The sequence below is a fragment of the Engystomops pustulosus genome, chromosome 6 (genome assembly GCF_040894005.1).
Source record: "Engystomops pustulosus chromosome 6, aEngPut4.maternal, whole genome shotgun sequence".
NCBI classification, from domain to species: Eukaryota; Metazoa; Chordata; class Amphibia; order Anura; family Leptodactylidae; genus Engystomops; species Engystomops pustulosus.
The window spans coordinates 139,326,210-139,344,581 of record NC_092416.1 but is presented as its reverse complement, the minus strand read 5'-3'; the positions used below and the strand labels follow the sequence as shown (position 1 = coordinate 139,344,581).

At 40.3% G+C, this 18,372-nt stretch overlaps 1 protein-coding gene across 1 annotated transcript; it reads right to left on the bottom strand.

Moving 5' to 3' along the window:
• Window positions 1-3,777: 3,777 nt before the first annotated feature.
• On the bottom strand, window positions 3,778-16,881 carry LOC140065961 (NXPE family member 2-like). The gene is made up of 4 exons (XM_072113521.1): window positions 16,154-16,881; window positions 9,626-9,687; window positions 8,758-8,976; window positions 3,778-4,313 (listed from the first exon to the last, which is right to left on the bottom strand). Exons 1-4 carry the CDS (start codon window positions 16,879-16,881, stop codon window positions 3,778-3,780), a joined length of 1,545 nt encoding a protein of 514 aa, XP_071969622.1.
• Window positions 16,882-18,372: the final 1,491 nt, after the last annotated feature.

Sequence of the window (18,372 nt, the reverse complement as noted above, 5' to 3'; positions counted from 1 at the left end):
AAATAAGGAATATCTGACCACAGGAAAATAATAATACCTGCAGGGATCACACAGCATTTAAAAAGCCTTATACATAGATAGTTCCTATAAAAAAGTGACGTTAAAATATCAAACATTTACAACTCAAACATATGGATAGTTCATATTTTAAATTCATTTATTAATTGAATCTTGAAAATGTAGTATGATTAGGGATTAGTGGATTCATACAGTTTCAGCAAACTCAGTTGAACCTTGAAAAAATGTCTAGTTTGGGTATCTGAACTCGTACAGATAGATCACATCTGCAATTGGTACTAGGGCCGATAACGGGTGTTCATCCTTTAAAAGCTATTTAGAAAGCCATTTAAAAATGTGCTGAATTTTCCCTATGGTTGTCTGTCTTAGATGACATTGTAGGGGAGTGATAGTCCTAGGAGAAATGATTGCAATGGGTGTTTGAAGAGGGCTCAGCCCATGAGCACCTTCAAATATTATTAAGCTTTTCCGGGTTGAGCACAAACCCAAACTTCTGACTGAAGTCCAGACATGGGGAACCTGGACTTCGACGAAGATGAAGTCCGGCGCGATTCACCAAGATCGTGCGCCCGATATCCTGCATGTGTCGCTTCCCCGCTGAGGTGTGACTGAGTTCACCTTCTACTTCCTGGTGTATGTAAGTGCTTTGTCTTGTGACACAATTTAAATGTTAAATCTCGCGCTCAGTCCAATTCCGTCGATGTCCGACAGCCCACCCCCAAATTTGTGTCACGTGAAAGCCAGCGCCAAGGCGCCAAAATCCGATCGCATGCGCCACAATCCCCTTTTAAATGCGATGCAAAATGGTAGTCGTCAGAATATCCAACGTTTGTGCGGTCTGCAAACCCTTAGTAAATGAGCCCTATAATCTTTGATGAGAAATAATACGAAAAGCACGTCGGCCGCTTATACAGATAAAATAGGGTAAGCACTGGGAGCCACATCCTTAAAGTTGCTACTTTTTCAAAAAGTTGCAAAAGGTCTCCAAAAGTGGCAATCAGTTCCAAGCTAATTTCTATGCCTAGGCTGGGGCATCTATAAATTTGAGCCAAAATTTGTGACTTTTTGCATGCCAGCTCACGTGCAAATAGATGTGACAAGCTTTTTTAGCTGTACTTCAGGCACGCTCTATATTTGGCATACAATATTACTGCAGTAACGTTGCCATTGCGCCTTGTGTTGTGACATACTCACTACAAACACACAATATACTGTCAGGTTGTGTTTCTCCAGTTGGCGTCATAGCAATGTTTCTGACTTGCAACATGTCACAATAATGATACAGTTACCACTGTTCTACTAACATGGATAAAGATTGCAATAAGATACACGCTTAATATTGCTAGAGCGCCTCTTCTCAACAATAGTCCTGTGTACAATATGACTTCAGGTATATATATTTCTATACAGGAGGATCTATTACTATTTGTATCAGGGGACGATCCTGCTGTACCCTTCCTAGAGGCAAATTTATAATATGTTTTTAATTTCTTTTTTGCATAACGCAATGTGGCAAACTATTTTTAATAATTGATTAATAAAAATTATTTTTTACATTTCTTTCCCTATTATACCCCTGACACCTACTGTTGAGAAACTGGCACATGTGTGATACAATGAACCGTTGAGAGGCTGCAAATGGTGAATGATATACACTGCATCACAGTATAAAGATCTTATGAACAAATAAGTCAAGGTGTGAATAGAGGGGGCCAAGACCAGACCGTGACACTGCTGTCATGTGGCCGGCCACATCAATAAATTAATTGTGATGATAATTCATATAAAAAAAAAATGTTTGTGACATTTTAATGTACAGTTAAAGAAAATCTATCATCTGCTTTTATGCATTATGAACCTAACATACCTTGGGAACTGAGCGGTTTTGCAGGCAGAAGTAATCAATTGCTGCCCCATCCCCCAACTGCTATGTCATCCAACTTAGGTTTATTAGCCCTGTCTGGACAGTTTATGAAGGTCCTGTGTATGTGGAAGTAATGGGGCAGATTTACTTACCCGGTCCATTCGCGATCCAGCGGCGCGTTCTCTGCGGTGGATTCGGGTCCGGCCGGGATTCACTAAGGTAGTTCCTCCGACATCCACCAGGTGTCGCTGCTGCTCTGAAGTCCGCTGAGGCCCGCCGGAATACCCTGAAGTTCACCGGCCTATTCCTGGTGAAGGTAAGCACGGGTCCCGCAACACTTTTTTTTTAAATGCGGCGGTTTTTCCGAATCAGTTGGATTTTCGTTCGGCTACGCCCCCCCCGATTTTCGTCGCGTGCATGCCAGCGCCGATGCACCACAATCTGATAGCTTGCGCCAAAATCCTGGGGCTATACAGGGAAAATCGGTGCAGAACGGAAATATTCGGGTAACATGTCGGGAAAATGCGAATAGGGCCCTTAGTAAATGACCCCCAATGTGTTTATATAGGGCAGCCAGGGCACCTAGCTTTTCCAAGGTCCTGAATTTTATAATTGTTTTTTGAGCAAAACCACTCAGCTCAGGGATTAAACAAGGTATGTTTCTGCATCAGGGTAGGTACAGCATGCTCATGGTATGTTTGGTTCACAATGCATAAAAACAAATGGTAGATTTCCTTTAGCAGAAAACGGTCACAAAATCAATGCATAATGATCATTTTTTTTAGATATAATGAAATATCTTGATATTGGGACTTATTATTATCGGACTTTTTCTATTTATGGTCTATATATGGCTAATATGGATAAAGGATCTGGATTGTATTGCATTGCATTAATAGGTCTGCTTCAGAAAATATAAGGTGAGATGCAGCCATAACAATAAAGTGAAATACAGACATAACTATATTCCTAGGCCTAGTATTGTCTAATTTTTGTTTTCAAACTATTGTAAAGTTATTGTAAAGAAATTATCTGTAGCCTATTACAGTCTTTTGTGACTAGTACTCCTTTTGCCACATACATTTAAAACACTTTTTTTTTATTCCTGCTGTTGTTGTAAATCTTTCTGCAAGAATTTGCAGTGCAGCCGCTTGTCTCACTCATGTTGACTGTGCAGTGTGATCTCAATGGGGGCTCTGAGCTAGCTGCTGTTTTTTTAGACCTTCCTAATTTATGGTGCATGTAGACTTACTGATCTTGTACAGGCTAAGGCTACATTCACATTGATGTGTGCCCTCTGTACCCTAGCACAGCGGGCACATGTCGGCGCCGGGTGGAGGAGGAGCGTTCACCCACACTGCACACCTCCGCCATTCTCCATAGGTGAACATTGCGCACGGTGCCGTATTCCGAGAAAAGATAAAACATGTCCTGTCTTTTCACAGGGTACGGAACGGTACGGTGCAGCACAAGTGCGCCATGCGCCTATTGCCAGCTATTGGGGGCGTATATACGCCATATATACATCGGCCGTAAATACGTCGGCCATATCTATGTCTCCCATACGTGTGTGTGAATGCAGCCTAAGGCTGCATTCACACGACTGTTTGAGGGATGTATATACGGCCGCAAATTTGTGGCTGGATATAAGTCCCCCATAAATGGCTATGACGCCCGGAATCGAATGGGTAGCACAATGCTGTAACTATGGTTACAGTTAATATTACAGTTAACAATAATCGATATAAGAAGCAGGTCAAAACTGTAGTGCCTTAAACAAGAACTTTAAATGCTTATCATAACCTAAAAATGTTATTATAATTAATTATGTAACCCTAAAGAATATTTGTTTAAATAAAATCACAAAAATCATCCATCTACATGTATAAAGAAAATTAACAAATTAGCGAAAGGAACAGGTTGATCTGATTCTTAATGACTATTTCTGGTGGATGGACATGATATGATCCATAGGCTGTGGTCATGTCCCAAGCATCAATCACACCAACATTAAGTCCTCTGAAGATCTCCTTTACCAAGAGATATTGAATGTATCCATGGAAATCACTGAATCGTTCAACATCTGGGTTCAGTTCTCTGGTGTTTTCTGATTTTATGATGACTTTCGTGTCCGGGCTCCTTAAAAACAACTTTTCAATGGCTTTCCGAATATTGAGAACTCTTCTCATAAACAGTTTAAAGGGAAATGGTCGAAAATGCTGTCCTACTCCGATCACAACGATGGTGTTAGCACCTCCGCCAAGTTGGTCAATTTCATTAGTGATATAGGCATGATCCTTCACACCAAATAAGCTCTGAGTTACAAATGGGTGTCCATGCTTCTTCCATTGAATTTGGATATTATTTGTTAAATCATATGCTAAATATGTCCTGTGCCAGCCATGTCCGTGATTATTAAAAAACTTTAGAGCTGCAAGACAGAGGGAAATGACAAATTGATTTTCCATGGCAATGTAAAAGGTTTTAACTATTTTTATTAGATTAAGTACATTTTCGTAAATTTCTTAAAAGTATTATCCTTGTCAAAAATGGAAACATTCTCAGCGATGGCCTTTTTAATTTTTAGTTGCCATTTTTTGCTCCCCTTCTTTAAAAATGCATAACTTTTTTTATTTTTCCATGTACAGAGCTTTATAAGGTCTTGTTTTCGGTTTAACAGACTGTCATTTTCATTGGCAGCATTTAATGTTCCAGGAAAAAAATTCCAAATGCAATGAACAATGAATAATGCCTTTTGCAGCATTTTCTTGTGGGATATGTTTTTACAGCTTTCCCTGTGTACTCCAAATGAAACCTCTTATTTATTCTCTGGTTTGGTGCGATTACAGAGATACCAAATTTATATACCGTATATACTCGTGTATAAGCCGAGTTTTTCAACACAAAAATGTGCTGAAAAACTCCCCTCGGCTTATACACGAGTCAAGTAAAAAATAAAAAAACTTAATACTCACCATCCAGTGTCCGGATCGTTGGCGCGGGTCCCGATGTTCAGCGTGCGGCTCCCGATCTTCGGCGCGGGTCCCGACGGCTCCTCTTCTTTCTTCTCTGCTCTCTCGCCGGCAGAGTTGCATCCATGCGATCTGTGGCGGGCGCACACTATGATGCGGCGGTGTTGCCGCTGATGACGTCGCATCATAGTGTACTTAATGGATGCGACTCTGCCGGTGAGAGAGCAGTGAAGAAAGAAGAGTGAAGAGGAGCCGCCAGGACCCGCGCCGAAGATCGGGAGCCACGCACTGAACATCGGGACCCGCGCAAACTATCCGGACACCGGAGGGTGAGTATTGAGTTTTTTTTTTTTTTTTTGGCAGGGGGCTGCCTGTATACTACATTGGGGGGGCTGTCTGGCTGTATACAACATTGGGGGGGGGGGGCTGCCTGGCTGTATACTATATTGGGGGGCTGCCTGGCTGTATACTACATTGGGGGGGGGCTGCCTGGCTGTATACTACATTGGGGGGGGGCTGCCTGGCTGTATACTATATTGGGGGGGCTGCCTGGCTGTATACTACATTGGGGGGGCTGCCTGGCTGTATACTACATTGGGGGGGGGGCTACCTGGCTGTATACTACATTGGGGGGCTGCCTGGCTGTATACTATTTTGGAGGGGCTGGCTGGCTGTATGCTACATTGGGGGGGGCTGGCTGGCTGTATGCTACATGGGGCTGGCTGGCTGTATACTACACCCTCGGCTTATACTCAAGTCAATAGGTTTTCCCAGTTTTTGGTGGTAAAATTAGGGGTCTCGGCTTATACTCGGATCGGCTTATACTCGAGTATATACAGTAGATTTTGTTAGGTTTTAATAGGTTCTAAAAATTAAAACAGTTTGCATGAATAAAAATGTCTTAATTTTGCCATATTCTGATGCTTACAACTTTCTCATACTTTGGCATATGGAGCTGTGTATGGTGTCATTTTTTAATGGCATTTATATTGATACCATGTGAAAGACAACTTTTTGGCCCGCTGTTTAGGGGTTGTGCTGGACTCTGACCTCTCATTTTCACCATATATTCAATCTCTTGGTAGCTCTTGCCGGATGCTTATCAGAAACATCTCCAGAATCCGACCGTTTCTGACAATTGAAACCTGTAAAATGCTACTTATTGCACTTATTCACTGTCGACTAGACTACTGTAACTGGCTACTAATTGGTCTTCCACTCACTAAACTCTCTCCTCTTCAATCGATTCTTATTGCAGCAGCCAGGCTCGTCTTTCAGACCAAACGCTACAAGGATACCTCCAGTTTGTGCCAACCACTGAACTGGCTGCCCGTCTCCTTCCGTATTCACTTTAAAATAATCATCCACAAAGCTCTGAATAATGCTGCACCTTCTTATGTCTCTTTTCTCGACTCAGTCTATTGCCCTTCTCGTCCTCTTCGATCTGCCAGTGACATTAGATTAATCTCTACCTTAATTTGGACCTCTCATGCACATCTCCAGGACTTTTCCCGAGGTGCTCCAATTCCCTGGAATGCCCTTCCCCGGACTCTCAGACTAATACTCACCCTCCAAAGCTTCAAACGTGGTCTTAAAACCTCTTTAGGCAAACCTATCACACTCGCTAACTGCATGAAACGTCAACTCTCCCTTTACTAATCCAACCTATATCCCATATCCCGTCTGTTATTCGGCAAACAGCAGATATATACCAAGTTCCAGGCTTCTCTGCAGTCACTTTCACCTTGGACTCTGTATATAAGATGCGGCTGATGGCAGGTTCAAGCAGCAGAATTTTTATTTATTAAACTATTTATTCAATTATTTTATTGTTTTATTGTTCCCTTATAAAGAATGGCTGGACCATTCTACAACCTCTTGTGTCACCCCCTCATCCTCATAGACTGTAAGCTCTTGTGAGCAGGGCCCTCACTCCTATTGTTCCATATGACTGTTTGTACTCTGCAATGTAATATTATATTTGTGTATGTCCCCTATGATTTGTAAAGCACTACGGAATTTGGTGGTGCTATATAAATAAAGATAATTATTATTATTTGATCACTTTTTATTAACATTTTTATGTGTTGAAAAATGACAAAAAGGTGGTGTTTCTGTGCTCCAGTGTTCCATACGGGGTTCACTGCTGGGAATAAAAGTTTTTACATTTTGATTGGGACCTTTGCAGCCTCTGTGACTATTGGAGGCTGCATGACTATTGGCTACTGATTGGGGGCAGTGTTATTGTTGGCTACTGTCAGTAACATGACTATTGTCTACTGGGGGCTCTGTGACTGTTTCACTGCTAGAAATTCACTCATAATCTCTCCCAGTGCTTTAAAATAGATCCAATTTTTTTTTAAATTACACTCATCATTATTAACCCTTTCATAAGCATCCAATGTAAATATACGTTGGGCGTTCATGAAGGGGTGTATGGAGAGCACTAATGGATCGTGCTATATCATACAGTTGACACCTGTCAGGAACTGCCGCAGTCAGTGCTGGCATCGATCAGGGCAGTAAACCTGGTGCAGGTTCGCCTAGGCACCTACCAGGTCTGCTGCTGGGTGCTTTCATTCTTGAATGCGGTCGAGTCCTCAGTGATGTCATCAGAGGGCGCTGATTGGCAAAATGACAGCTGTGGATCTATTAAAGGTTTGCATAGCTGTCATTAAGATTTCTATATTACAGTCTATAAAGTATCACCGTGCCCCAAAATTGATCTATTAAAATACAAAAATAATTATTCCCTCCAATGAACCCTATGGGTGATCAAAATATCATACAGTTTTCAAGATGGTATCAATGAAAATGTCATCCCATCCCACCAACAATGACACCTTACACAGCTCCCGATACTGAATAAGGAGACACAAATCATTATTTTTTATTTTTGTTTTTTGATTTTCTTTAATGGTATTATGACATAACTAAACGAAATAAATTTAGTATCTCTGTGATTGTACTGATCCAAGGAATAAAGGAGAGGTGTCAGAACAAACACACAGCGAAAACCGCAAAAATAAAGCCCATGAGAATATGGTGCAACTGCGTTTTTTTAACCACATTTGAAATTTTTCTCCAGCTTCCCAGTACATGACACAGAATATTTAAAGGTGCCACTAGAAAATGAAATTTGTCTTGAATATAACAAGCCCTCACATAGCTTTGTAAACCAAAAAAAATGTATAAGTTACATTTGTAAGGAATTTTCTCCTGTGCACATGAGTAAACCATCATGCGCACAACTGTGTGCATCGAAGGTGAGTTACATGGGCAAACTTCAGCTAAATTCCATTTAGGGCACAGTCACACATTCAGCTTTTCAGATATAGTTTTTTATGTCAAACCAGGAGTGGTAAAAATTAGCAGGAATACTGTCACTCAATGGTATGTTCTTACCCATTATCATCCACTTCTGATTTTTGCATCTGAAATACTGAACATATAAACACGCCGTTAAGAAGAACTTGTCACGAGGGAACCTCCCCACAAAAGTGGCCCAGATTTATTATAGGTCCTGCACATGTTTTCTGGTGCAGTTTGGGGCAATAAGACCTGTCAATCAGGAACGAGGAGGCAGGGCAGTGCAGCAAACTGGATATGCAAGATCCCATTACTATCATTGTGGGTTGCATATAAGTTTACAAAATGATTTTATAACATTGCAGCCATGGAAAATTAATAGATAAGGGATAAGGGCAAATAAAAAGTATTTATTTTGGTTGGGTTTATTTGCATGGCAGGTTCTCTTAAAATTTTGTCTTGATACTACATTTTACTACAATACTGCATAGAAAATACGCTTGTGTACCCAGCTGTAAGATATATCCAAGTAACTTGGATCAAAGGTATATGAAGGATAAACAAGAGATTAAAAAACAATCATCCCATACATACTCTTAATAACTTTTGGAATGTACTCAATCCACTGACGAATAGTTGAATCTCCCATCAGGTATATCATTTTCTGAGCCAGACAAGATTGGATGTGATTAAAGGGATCATATGTTGATAAGTCACAATATATAGGGAACCATTGGTTTTTTAGGAAATATCCACTAGGAAAAGGAGGAGACATCCCAATTTGGCACTTTGTTAATGCTTTTTTGGAGCAGTCTGTAAAATAAATATTCCAGCATAAATAAGGATTATTATTGTTTTCTAATTGCCACTCTCAGATATGCATTAATGCCTGTGTTTTGTAAATGCATTGTTCACAGCAATGTAATTAGGCAAATCTCCTCTTCTCAGCTGTTCTGATGCATTTGAAAACGCATATGTTAACGCAAACATAATGCAATGGTTGACTGCCGCCCACGGCTTCTTGAAAACAGCCATGTGCTCATCAGGGTTGTAAACCAAGTGTAGTACACAGTCCTATGGAGGAAGGATGGCCGTTGAGCACTCCTCACTCCTCCCTCCTTAAACAAGAGGCCGCTGGGTCACACTCTGTGCTCACCTCACTGTTATCAGGTGCCACAGATCTCTATGGGGGTCGTGATCTGGCCACAAATTGTTTGGCCAGGTTACTTCTCCCATTATGGTCCTGTGCATGAAGCCTAAGGCAAATCATATGGGAAAAGCTGACAATATAGTCCATTTTTTTCTTCCAGATTTTGACTAAGTTGTCTAGTCGAAGTTATTACATTAGCAATGGTTAAGATATCACTTAGGCAATGCCTGCAGGAGTCCAAACTCCTGTGGTATGTAGAGTCAAATAATTCTTAGATAATGTTTTATATATAAAATAGTTTGAAGCACTTACTTGAACAATTAAGAACTTTAACACTTTCAAGAGACTTGGGGATTTCAGCTCCAAAATTAGACCTTTAATAAAGGAGAAATATGGAACAACAATTTAGTATATATTCCACTGGGGAAAATTTTTAATAAATATACAGGGGCGTAACTACAGGAGTAGCAGCCATAGCAGCTGCTATGGGACCCACAGCGTCAGGGGGCCCCAGCATCTGGAGTATACAATGTGAATATGCTATTTGTGTGTATTTGTAATGTGTATATCCAGTGTGTCTGTGTATATGATGCATGGGTGTACATGATACTGTACTATATGTATGTATATATATTGTTTATATACTGTATGTATAGTAATTGTGGCCCAATTCAGGAGTTTGCAATGGGGCCCTGCCTCCTCTAGTTACGCTACTGCAACTATAAATCGGTAAACAACTATAAATCTCAATATGTAAATTAACCTCTTTGTGCTGAGTGGTGCTTTAAAGCACCATGCTGTAGTATACTGTCCTGGAAATTGCATAGGCTCAGAAACAGAGGTGCAGTGGCCACGGTCGGTGTACTCACCAATTGTAGCCATTTAAGCCCTTAAGATATTGGCACTCCATCAGAGGGTGACAATGCCTTGCCATGGCAGCCAGGTGCCTAGTGAAGGGCCTCTTGGCTACCTTTATGCTCACAGCCAGTACACACGGCAATACTATGGTATGGCAGTAAATTGAAGATGTGATCAGGGTATCACACCTTCTAGTCCCCTCCTGGGACAAAATAGAAAAGTAAAAAAAGTGTAAGAAAAAAGCCCCTTTATTCCATATAATCAATATTATTATAATAAAAAATGTAAATGTTTACTAAAATCTCCCCATATTTGTTTGCATTAATATCAATGCGATCTATAAATATAATCTATTCTTTTACACGTTTAATAAGCTCTGTGGAAAAAATCCCTGACAAGTTGCATAAAAATAGTGTTTTTGTCACATGGTTTTAAAAAAAAAAGTTACAAAAGGTGCTCCAAAAGTCGCACAAACCCCCGAATGGTACCAAGGAAAATTACAGCTAAGGAAGCAAAAAAAATTAAAAATCCCTCAACTAGCTCTGTAAAGTTTTTCCAAGTTACGACTTTAGGAAGATGATGATGAAAATACAAATCATTTTTATTGAATAGAGTTCTTATAATATAACATGAGAAAAACAAAAACAATATATATATATATATATATATATATATATATATATAGACAAACAAAAATTGCAAAGCAGCACAGCCTTCAGGAAAAAAAGGGTTCAGACGGGTGCTATCCCAATACTCTTACCCAAAGAGTGTAGATATAGAAGCAAAAAAGTGGCAGCACTCCAAGGAATCGTGGAAAAAAATGTGAGGTTTATTCCATCTCTAGCAACGTTTCAGCTGTTAATCAGCCTTTGTCAAGCAATTGCTGATTAACAGCTGAAACTTTGCTAGAGATGGAATAAACCTCACATTTTTTTCCACGATTCCTTGGAGTGCTGCCACTTTTTTGCTTCTATATATATATATAAAAATTAGGCAACTTCCAAATCATAATGACATGCAGAATAAAGATAACATGTTACTTTTGCCGTTTGTTAAATGACGTAACATTTTTAATGAAATTGTACACACCAAAATTACTTTTCTCTTCCTCTGTCTAAAAAGTAAATAAAATTCAATCAATAAATTATAGGCACCCCAAATGAACACCACCAAAAATTCCAAGTTGTTTCACAAAAAAACAAGCCTTCAACCAACGGCATATGCAGCGAAAAAGTGAAAAAGTTATGGCTTTTTGAGTTCAATGTAATAAAAAAGGAGTCCTGAAGGGGTTAATGGTCTATAATACATTATGAAGTGTTTAAAAATATTTAACCACAGCCAATCTCATGAATATAGCTGGTCAAGCTAGCCCAAAGATGATGATGTTCATTTGTCCTACAATTACTGAATGATGGGGTACAACGCTGATTTACAATTACTCTCAGACTGTCCAGAGAACTTTAGAATAGCTTCACTTAGGTTAATATTGCTGTGCTGCTGTTATCTGCACAACAAGAACTATATTAAGCATTGCAGCCACTAGATTTTGAGGAAACAAATGTTTGGATATTTCTGTGGTTGCCATAACATTTATTGATAGGATAACTCTGAATAGAATACAGTGAGTACGGAAAGTATTTAGACCCCTTTACATTTTACACTCTTGGTTTGCCAATTGGTAAGATCAAAAACATTTTTTTCCACTCATGAATGTCTACTCTACACCCCATCTTGATACAAAATAAACAGAAATGTAGATATATTAAAGGAAACGTACCATGACTCCTCCTGCCTGCCTCTGCCTTAACTGTAAGTTAATAATCGTGGAATCTAATATAACTTGTTTAAAGCTTTATTTTAGTAATGTGTAAATTAACTGTAGATGCTACCAGGGCATGTACTAGCCTGGACAGGCACTGGGAGCTAAGGCTACTCCAAGCCCCAGGAGCCTCTGCAGTTAATTTACATACAAATTACTGATATAAAGTTTTTAACAAGTTAGGTTAGGTTCCAGGGTTATTAAATCACAGATTAGGGCAGAGGCAGGAAAGTGGAATCTACCATCAGATCGACTTCTAATGGTAGATTCCTCGTGGTAGGTTTCATAAGTATTCAGACCCTTTGCTGTGATACTCATATTTAATTCATATGCTTTCCATTTCCTTCTGATCCTTATTAAGATGTTTTTTCTCCTTCATTTGAATCCAGCTGTGTTTAGTTAAATTGATTGGTGTTGATTAGGAAAGGCACATGCCTCTATATAAAACCTCACAGCTCACAGTGCATGTCAGAGCACATGAGAATCATGCGGTCTAAGGAACTGCCCAAGGAGCTCAGAGACATAACCGTGGAAAGGCACAGATCTAGCCAAGGTTATAAAAGAATTTATGCAGCACTCAAGGTTTCCAAAATCGCAGTGACCTCCATAATCCTTATATAAAAGACGTTTGGCATGACCAAAACTCTTCCTCGACCTGGCCGTCAAGCCAAACTAAGCAGCCATGGAAGAAGAGCCTTGGTGAGAGAGGTAAAGGAGAACCCCAAGTTTACTGTGGCTGAACTCCAGAGATGCAGTAGGGAGATGGGAAAAGGTTCCACAAAGTCAACTATCCCTCCACTAGTCGGGGCTTTATGGCAGAGTATGCCGATAGAAGCCTCCCCTCAGTGTAAGACGTAGGAAAGCCGCATACAGTTCGAAAAAAAATCAAATGAAGGACTCCTAGACTATGAGAAATAAGATTCTCTGGTCTGATGAAACAAAAATTTAACTTTTTTGTGTTAATTCTAAGCTGTATTTGTGGAGAAAACTCAACACTGCTCATCACCTGCCAAATACAATCCCAACAGTGAAACATGGTGGTTGCAGTATGGAAGCAGGAAAGATGAATGCAACCAAGTACAGAGATCCTCTTCCAGAGTGCTCTGGACCTCAGACTGGGCCGAAAGTTCACCTTCCAACAAGACAATGACCCTAAGCACACAGCTACAATAACAAAGCAGTGGCTTCTGAACAACTCTGTAACCATTCTTGACTGGCCCACCCAGAGTACTGACCTAAACCCAAGTGATCTCTGGAGAGACTTGAAAATGGCTTCCATCAACATTCACCATCCAACCTGAGGGTACTGCAGAGGATCTGCAAGGAAGAGGCAGAGGATCCCAAAATCCAGGTATGAGAAACAAAGTCAATATTGCCTAGAAAATGAACCTTTTCCCCCAAAACACATTTCAACTTCATTGCAGGCCTGCCTTAGAAGGATCAGCTCACATCGTTTCAGTGATTGCTCCATCAACACAGGTGTGGGTGCTGATGAGGACAGGGCTGGAGATCAATCTGTCATGATTAAGTAAGAATCACACCACTGGACACTTTAAAAGGAGGCTGGTGCTTGGCAACATTATTTCTCTTCTGTTAACCATGGTTATCTCTAAAGAAACACATGCAGTCATCGTTGCAATGCACAAAACTGGTCTAACAGGGAAGAGTATCGCAGCTAGAAAGATTGCACCTCAGTCAACAATCTATCGCAAGGAATTCAATCATCAAGGAATTCAAGGAGAGAGGTTCCATTGTTACCAAAAAGGCTCCAGGGCGCCCAAGAAGGACCAGCAAGCACCAGGACTGTCTCTTAAAAGTGTTTCAGCTTCGGGATCGGGCTACCAGCAGTGCAGAGCTTGTTTAGGAATGGCAGCAGGCAGGTGTGAGTGCATCTGCACGCACTGTGAGGTGGAGACTCTTGGAGCACGGCCTGGTGTCAAGGAGGGCATCAAAGAAGCCACTTCTCTAAAGAAAAAACATCAGGGACAGACTGATATTCTGCAAAATGTACAGGGAGTGGACTGCTGATGACTGGGGTAAAGTCATTTTCTCTGATGAATCCCCTTTCTAATTATTTGGAACATCTGGAAGACAGCTTGTTCAGAGAAGACAAGGTGAGCGATACCACCATTCTTGTCTCATGCCACCTGTAAAGCATCCTGCAACCATTCATGTGAGGGGCGGCTTCTCAGCCAAGGGAATCGGTTCTCTCACAGTCTTGCCTAAAACACATCCATGAATAAAGAATGGTACCAGAATGTCCTCCAAGAGCAACTTCTCCCAACCGTCCAAGAGCAGTTTGGTGATCAACAATGCCTTTTCCAGCATGATGGAGCACCTTGCCATAAAGCAAAGGTGATAACTAAATGGCTCAGGGAACAAAATATAGAGATTTTGGGTCCATGGCCTGGAAACTCCCCAGATCTTAATCCCATTGGGAACTTGTGGTCAATCATCAAGAGACAGATGGACAAACAAAAACCAACAAATTGTGACAAAATGCAAGCATTGATTGTGCAAGAATGGACTGCTATCAGTCAGGATTTGGTCCAGAAGTTGATTGAAAGCTGCTAGGGAGAATTGCAGAGGTCCTGAAGAAGAAGGGTCAACACTGCAAATATTGACTTGCTGCAGTAACTCATTCTAACTGTTAATAAAAGCTTTTGTTACTCATAATATGATTGCACTTGTATTTCTGTATGTGATAAAAACATCTGACAAACCAGAGGGCAACAGATCATGTGAAAATATAATATATGTGTCATTCTCAAAACTTATGGCCATGACGGTACTAGCTGAAAAGGTGCTTCTTCTCAATACTGAGCAACAAGGCTGAATACTTATGATCATGTGATATTTCAGTTTTTCTTCTACATATCTACATTTCTGTTGATGGAGGCAGAGTAAAATGAAGCAAAGATTGAAACATTTAAAGGGGTCTGAATTCAGTGTTTGTTTTAGATTCCAGGAGGAGATAGGGAAAGGATAATCACAACAGCTTCCCAGCAGGACAGAGTCGGTACAATCAACTGTGATGTAGTGCTGAGGCATCATGAAAATGATAAATTGGCGCAAAGATGTAAACGTGTTCCAAATTAGATCTAAGAAGAACCTCATTTATTAGTTTTGATACATGCTAAAGACATTTATTTATTTCTAAAAATACAAACATGATGTCTATTGATTTGAATGAGAGTGATCTGCAATACCATATACCAGAGATTTTCAACCTTTTTTGAGCCGCGGCACACTTTTTATACTTAGAAAATCCTGGGGAACACCACCAACCAAAATGACACTAAAACAGTCATATTATACATATAGTTAATAATATAGATTCTAAATTCATTTTACTCACTCAGTGTGAAACCTGGGCCTGTTTCGATAAACACAAAAGGGATATCCTGGCAGGAATGGTGGAAAGACACACACAAAGCTCTTCCTCAGCAGTTCTCAGTTTCTCCCTGGTTTTAGTATATGGTGCTGATTATTATGTGGCTCATATACTGCAAAATAAATGGGTACAATGAGAAGTACTATGACCATGAGGGCAGAGTACAAGTGCCAGCTCATATACTCAGCATAGGAGCTGGTACTTGTAGTACTCCAGCCTCATGACTATAGTATTTCTCATTTTACATTTCTCATTGTTATATGCAGTATACTGCTGGAGTACTAAAAGTACCAGCTCATATGCTGAGTATTCTGCCAACAGTTCATATACTCAGGCAAAAGCTCATATAGTCAGCATTATTGGTGGGCATTACCTTGGCGGTGGGTAAATGCAAGAGTCTCTCCGCTCTCAGGATGATGAGCCGGCCTCGGTGAGGTCATTTTGTTGCGCGAGGTTCAAAGCTTGCGCATGTGTTATTGTACACGTCTCCTACATTGTAAGAAGCCGTGACTGCGCATCGCTGCGCATTGCCGGGAAACAAAACACAGGGGACACCATAGTTTGGGGAAATTTCCCCGCGGCACACCTGACCATGTGTCGCGGCACACTAGTGTGCCACGGCACACAGGTTGAAAATCACTGCCATATACAACCAGTATGGCAATATTTTTGTAAACATTTTGCATTTGTGGTCTTACACTAACCCCTTTAATTCAAGTAAATGGTTACATTAAATGTTCTACTTCATAAAATTGAAACAGACATTTACCTTGTGAAGAGCGTCTTCTGATCATTGGACAGATAGGTGTAAGGTCTGTTTCTACTCTGCAGTAATATGAAGGCTTCACAAGCTACACCAGGAGGTTTAATACAGTAGAAAGATTCTCCATATCTTTTATCTACATATTCACATTCCTCTTTTTTTGTATCCAAAGAAAATCCACATTCTGTTGGAACCTCTTGGCTTTGGTTGAGGAATTTACCATTATAAATTATATATTTGTATCCATGGTTCCTGGATCTCCATAAAACAGATACGCCTTCACTGGGATGCATCAAGTAAATAGAAATCTTCATTTCACCTTCCCAAAATAGAGTAAAATACACATTGTAGGTCCCATTGTTAAAATCTTTTATATCCCCAGAAGCTCCGGCTCCAAGGTTTGGAGAAAAAATCCGAGCTCGTAGGAAGTCTCCTCCATAGGTCTTTCTTTCACCTAAGTAGTTATACATTTCCACTCGCACTGTTATGGTGTCTCCTATACAGTATGTAGATTTATAGTCCATGATGGTTGCGGTGCTATTTTTGACACTGGTTGTTAAATTTAAATATACAAAGTCCACATTTGGAACAGTACGATTTACTAGAGTCATCAGCTCATCTATTTGCATCTCATCTATGCTGCGAGATGTGGTTGAGGTTTCAGCATGTTGCCAAGCAGAGAACATTTTATATTGGTTTTGTAGGATTTTAAGCTCAATAGGCTGATGAGACATTAGCAATATTTCATTTGTTACACATACTGAAATATTTATAAAAAAGCATGTTCTTTTATGTCAATGAAAACCCTTACCCTAAGATGAATGATGATGCTAAGCAAGAATATGAGGAGTATTGTAATACTCAAAATGATCTTAAACCGTATTTTGGCAGATTTGAACATTCTATTGATTTTCCTAAAATCGAAGAAGACACATAATTAGTTATTTAGCCCAGACACATACATGAAACAGATTGTGACAAAGTTTACATGAATGTGGTTTCTGTATACTTTGGCCTCTGCAGATATGTGTTTTGTATTCTCAAATGACTGCAATCATTGGACAAAGAATGAATCTACTACATCAGGCACTAGAAAGAAGAGCTTATAGTGAAGGGGCCTACATGTGGCTTCTGCTAAATGTAAGTACAAATAAGTAACCTATTCAGTATTTCTCCATCCCAAGTCCTTACCAAATTAAAGGAAAGTAGTACATTAAAGGGGTTGTCATACAATCACTGTCCATGAGCAGTTGCCCTGCCAAGTTCCTGGCATGGCTGTTATTTACATTTTTACCAAATTTGTAAAACATTTTTTCACAGTTTTTAGGCATTTGAAAACTAGGTGGTCTGATCCCTTAATTGGTATATCATTTACAGATCCTGTTCAGTAAGGATACCCAGCTGACATAGCAACTGGTTGTTGCCCTCTGGTGATGTCACCCAGCCCAGCACTAATTGTGGGCATTAGCTGCATAATACAGCTAACACCTGCCATGTAAGAAGGGCATACTTGAGCCACACTGGAGAAGAGGAGGGGTGACCGTCGAAAGTAATGCTGTAAAAACGGCTGAAGATATCATTTTTTGCAACAGTATGGTGTGCACAAGTTGTGCTCACCAGACCGTTCCTTGCCGCTATTGCTGTCTATGGGAAACGTATGTACATAAGTCCCACTCACATTCATGTAAATGCAGCCTTTCTCATAGATCCAGACACTGTGACTATGGTAATCTTACATTTGTTTTCCATGCCCTCCTTCCTTTCTAAAATCCACTTGAAAATTATGCAATGAGCAAGAACTCCACTGTGTACCTCACACTCCTTTCATCTCCCTCAGGACTTCCCCCCACCCTTTGGCTGCTATAATCTTAGTGGGAGGAGAAATGCTCCTGCACAGTGTAACAATCTGTAAAGCTACAGCACAGAGGGATTACACATCCCCTCCCACGGCAATTCTGGATCATTAGCAAATTTTTAAGTTGATTTTAGAGGGATGGAGGCCATGGATAACAAATATAAGAAGATTACCACAGTCACTGTGCCTGGATCTATGAGTAAGTGCCCCTGGTTTATCATGCTTGATTGTGATGGTAGATGTGCTTTGTATAAATGATTATAAAAAAAAGGTCCACACACAAATAAGGGTGCATTCACACGCGGTATGCCCGCCATGCAAGCATACCACGTGTGCTGGAGAAGAGGAGGAGGTGACCCCTCTATCTTTT

Coding starts and splice junctions, on each gene's coding strand:
- LOC140065961 (XM_072113521.1), bottom strand. CDS start 16,881: ATGTCTCATCAGCCTATTGAGCTTAAAATCCTACAAAACCAATATAAA. Junction 8,977..9,625: donor TAAAGTTCTTAATTGTTCAA/GTAAGTGCTTCA, acceptor TTTATTTTACAG/ACTGCTCCAAAAAAGCATTA. Junction 4,314..8,757: donor CATTCCAAAAGTTATTAAGA/GTATGTATGGGA, acceptor TCTGTCTTGCAG/CTCTAAAGTTTTTTAATAAT.